Source organism: Etheostoma spectabile, chromosome 9, assembly GCF_008692095.1.
Source record: "Etheostoma spectabile isolate EspeVRDwgs_2016 chromosome 9, UIUC_Espe_1.0, whole genome shotgun sequence".
Classification (NCBI taxonomy): Eukaryota; Metazoa; Chordata; class Actinopteri; order Perciformes; family Percidae; genus Etheostoma; species Etheostoma spectabile.
This window is the reverse complement of record NC_045741.1, coordinates 3816025-3820926: the sequence shown is the minus strand read 5'-3', so window position 1 is coordinate 3820926 and position 4902 is coordinate 3816025. Positions and strand designations below refer to the sequence as shown.

Sequence of the window (4902 nt, the reverse complement as noted above, 5' to 3'; positions counted from 1 at the left end):
TGTGTGTGTGTGTGTGTGTGTGTGTGTGTGTGTGTGTGTGTGTGTGTGACTGGCAGGTGACTGCTTACACCTATTACAGCTGTCACTGGTGCCTTGGCAAATCTTCGCCAGCCGAGCGTATAGGTCTTCTAAATTTTTCCGCTGTGGGTTAAAAAAAAAAGCAAAATGAAAAGACTCCTCTTAAATGTCAGATCAGCTGTTTGCTGTGGTTTCATGTGACACACATGCACACACACACACACACTTTCTCTGTGTCTTCTTGTGTTGCTGCTGTATTGATTTCCATTTTTCCCCTCTGTTTGTGTTTTTCATCAGGCGTGTTACGGCATCCAGAAAGTCCCAAAGGGCAGCTGGCTGTGCCGGATCTGTGCCCTCGGCATCCTGCCAAAGTGCCAGTTGTGTCCCAAGAAGGGGGGAGCCATGAAGCCGACCCGAAGCGGAACCAAGTGGGTCCACGTAAGCTGTGCCTTGTGGATTCCAGAGGTGAAGATTTCATTTTTTTTTTTCTCTCTCTGTTTTTTATACCAAATAATTACACTCACTCTTTCTGTTTTTGACACAGTATTACAGTACTGTGTGAATCTTTAAAAAAGTTTGTATAGAACTAATTTAACTTTGTATATGACCGACCAACAGAAATCATGTTTAAGGACAATTCCAGTTTGTAATCCCTGATGTCTGTTGTGTATGTCTATGATGAATGTTATTGCTGACATTAACCTCCATCTGATTATTCCCACCAAGTTCATTCATCACATTGGTAACTTGGTGAGATGATCAGTCACTGCGACTGAAAAACAAATAATCATGCATCATCATTCATCAACTTTAACATTTTTATAAAAAAAGATATTACAATAATTTTTAGAGTCAAATACAAATTAAAACTAGAAGCTGTTAGGCCGTGTCTCCTGTTATTTATAAAATAACCAATTACAGCCTTGAATGGTGGCCTTCGAGGAGATTAACTTGTTTGGTTCAAGTTGTCAAAAATGACATATGACTTATTGCGTGGAAATGTAAACATCCACAACTCTGGTAAATAAGTCGGCACCACCTGTCCCGCGCTGACCACCGTGTCATATTCTATGTTAAATGCGCTGTGCAGGTGAGCATCGGGAATCCAGAGAAGATGGAGCCCATCACCAACGTGTCCCACATTCCTAGCAACCGATGGGCTCTGATCTGCTGCCTGTGCAAAGAGAAGGCCGGAGCGTGTATACAGGTAGAGTCACCGCTCACATTTCACCGTACACGGAGACATTTAATGAGCCCTGAAGCGTGTAAGAATACCTCTGAAGTTGGATATGTCCTCAGTGATGTGTCCCTCTGCATTTCACAACCAAACAAATTAAACTGTAATGAATGCTGCTTAGTTAGCCTGTTGTATGGATACGGGACACAGCTATAGACTCGTGTATAACTTGTAGGCTGATATTAAATGAGTTTGTCATAATTCATATGGGACTGTGTGTTTTTGTATGTTTACCCGTGTCATGTCTATTGTAGTGCTCTGCAAAAAACTGCCGGACCGCCTTCCACGTGACGTGCGGCCTCCACGCCAGCCTCGAAATGAACACCATTCTCACCGAGGACGACGAGGTCAAGTTCAAGTCCTACTGCCCCAAACACTCGGGGCTGGAGGGCGTCGAGTCCAGGGAGCGAGACTCTGGAGGAGAGGAGGAGAGGGAGAGCGCCAGGGACAAGAAGGGCAAGAGGAGAGGCCGGGTTAGAGGGGAGGAAGACGCCGCCTCCTCCTCCTCTTCCTATGTGGCTCCGCAGCTGGCCGACAGAGCGCCCAGCGACCTGGAGGCGCTCGCCTGCCGCCAGCAGGAGAAGAGAGTCAGCCTCCGCAAGCTGAAGCTGCAGGAGATGGAGGAAGAGTTCTACCAGTTTGTGGAGGTGGAGGAGGTGGCCGCCCACCTGAAGGTGGCGTCCGAGGCGGTGGACTTCCTGTACCAGTACTGGAAACTGAAGCGCAAAGCCAACTTCAACCAGCCGCTGCTCACGCCTAAGAAGGACGAGGAGGACAGCCTGGCGCGCCGCGAGCACGAGGTGCTGCTGCGCCGCCTGCAGCTCTTCACACATCTGCGCCAGGACCTGGAGAGGGTAGGTTTCCACTTCCCCTCCTCCAGAGTTAAAAGAGGCGGCGAGGCGAGAAGGAGAACATCGGTGGAAAGAAATTAAAAATAAATTCTGAATATGGTGGAAAGGTTTGCTTCTTTGTAGATACGATTTATTCACGTTACAGCAGTACAAGAGTCAGGATAGAGGTAGGAAATAATGCAGTATATATTCATAAACTGCATCGCAAAAGCTGTATAGATTATAATACTGTAAGCAGAGATCCGACCAAGCAGCGGCGAAATGTGTCCGGTGGAGAGCTGCAGGCGGCCGCTCTGAGCTCAGCAAGCTACGGCCAACCTGCAGCCACAGAACACCGGCAGCCAATCGGCACGAGAGCTGTGACATGTTGACATGTTACAAAGAATTTCTCTCGGCCAGGGACGAGGATTGTTGAGTCGCACTTCGCCGCCGCTGCTTGGTGTGTTTTCATCGTCTGAACTATGGAACTATTCAGCAATCCAAAATCCGAGTGTTGAGATTACTGGAGAAGAGCAGCGTTCACCTGCAGTCCCATTAAAAAGCATACACAGTAATCAGATTATTCACCTCTATCGAAACTGTCTGTGGTTGACCTTTTTTAGGTTTAGAAAGGCGACATTTTGTGCTGTTGTGAATTAAAGTAGTGTTGCGGTGTGGCTAAATGTGAAATTAAAAGCCAGTTTTTATGCTCAGGTATGGTCAAAAATTTATTCTCATAAAAAAGGACTGGGGAAATGTGGAAATTATGGGCCAAATTTATGTTTATATAAATGGAGATTAGCTAATATTGTCAGTCCATTAGTGCAAGTCCTTATGAACAACTATAAAAAAAGTATGGTGTGTATGCTGTATATTAAAAGACATGGAAGTATACCCAATATTATACGTGTGCAATAGAAATGAAATAGAACATGATATAATCTTAAATGTGCTCTTGAAAATGTTGGAAAATAGTGAGGAATTCCCGTTCCACTTTTAACCAGAGTTAAAGGAGGTTGATGTGTAAATTGTTTAAGATATCACATTATATGGATATTAAACAGAGATGAGCAGCATGACGGCTCCTTTGAGCAGCTGGACTCCTGTTAGCCGGTGTTCAAGCGTTGGAGATTGTTAATCTAGTCTAAATTTCTGACGGTCTAAAGAAGCTGTTTTTGCTCTGCAGGTGCGTAACTTGACCTACATGGTGACCCGCAGGGAGAAAATGAAGCGCTCGCTGTGGAGAGTCCAGGAGCAGATCTTCCAGCACCAGGTCCGACTGGTGGACCACGAGCTGCTCACGGGTGAGTCAGCCGCGCCCATCATCATGTTACTAAAGCTCCACTCAGCAGTGTTTCCTTTAGGGAATATTGCACAGGAGTTGGATATTAAAGGTCCCATGACATGGTGCTCTTTGGATGCTTTTATATAGACCTTAGTGGTCCCCTAATACTGTATCTGATGACCTTATGTGGTCCCTATACTGTATCTGAGTCTTTTTATATGACCTTAGTGGGTCCCCTAATACTGTATCTGATAGGCCTTAGTGGTCCCTAATACTGTATCTGAAGTCTCTTTATATAGACCTTAGTGGTCCCAATACTGTATCTGAAGTCTTTTATATAGACTTAGTGGTCCCTAATACTGTACTTGAAGTCTCTTTATATAGACCTTAGTGGTCCCTATACTGTATATGATAGGCCTTAGTTGGTCCCTAATACTGTATCTGAAGTCTCTTTTATATAGACCAGTGTCCCTCATACTGTATCTGAGTCTCCTTTATATAGACCTTAGTGGTCCCTATACTGTATCTGAAGTCTCTTTTATTAGACCTTAGTGGTCCCCTAATACTGTATATGAAGTCTTTTATATAGACCTTAGTGGTCCCTAATACTGTATCTGAAGTCTCTTTTAATAGACCTTAGTGGTCCCCTAATACTTTATCTGAAGTCTCTTTTATATAGACCTTAGTGGTCCCTATACTGTATCTGAAGTCTCTTTTATATAACCTAGTGGTCCCCTAATACTGTATGAAGTCTCTTTTATATAGACCTTAGTGGTCCCTAATACTGTATCTGAAGTCTCTTTATATAGACTTAGTGGTCCTAATACTGTATCTGAAGTCTTTTTATATAGACCTAGTGGTACCCTAATAATGTATCTGATAGCCTTAGTGGCCTAATACTGTATCTGAAGTCTCTTTTATATAGACCTTAGTGGTCCTAATACGTATCTGAAGTCTCTTTTATATAGACCTTGTGGTTCCCTATACTGTATCTGAAGCTCTTTTATATGACCTAGTGGTCCCTAACTGTATCTGAAGTCTCTTTTATATAGACTTCGTGGGTCCCCTAATACTGTATTATGAAGTCTCTTTTATATAGACCTTAGTGGTCCCTATACTGTATCTGAAGTCCTCTTTATATAGACCTTAGTGGTCCCAATACTGTATCTGAAGTCTCTTTTTTTATATAGACGTGTGTCTTTAATACTTAATATCTAGCTAAGACCTTAGTGGTCACTAATAATGTACTGAAGTATCTTTTATATAGACCTTAGTGGTCACTAATACTGTATCTGAAGTCTCTTTTATGTAGAAGAGAGATTGTCACAAAATGGCATGTGTTTGAAAAATGATAAAATAATCAAATATTCCTCTGTTGGACATTTAATCGGATCATAAACCTTCATATAGGTAAAAAGAAAGTGTTTGTCATTTTAGTTGAAGGAGTGAAAAGGAATTTGGAAACAGAAATGCACTGTTGCTGCTCTGGAGGAGACCACTAGAACTGTTGGGTCCTTGTAAATTCTGGAGTG

At 43.1% G+C, this 4902-nt stretch overlaps 1 protein-coding gene across 8 annotated transcripts in view; it reads left to right on the top strand.

Annotated features, from left to right (window-relative positions):
- The window catches only part of jade1 (jade family PHD finger 1), a 16292-nt gene that overhangs the window by 9325 nt on the left and 2065 nt on the right, over window positions 1-4902 (top strand). For all 8 annotated transcript variants that reach the window (XM_032526514.1, XM_032526513.1, XM_032526508.1 and 5 more), the window contains 4 exons: window positions 316-483; window positions 1109-1225; window positions 1510-2109; window positions 3272-3389. In XM_032526514.1, coding sequence (XP_032382405.1) covers window positions 316-483; window positions 1109-1225; window positions 1510-2109; window positions 3272-3389 — 1003 coding nt within the window. The remainder of the gene's footprint in view (window positions 1-315; window positions 484-1108; window positions 1226-1509; window positions 2110-3271; window positions 3390-4902) is intronic.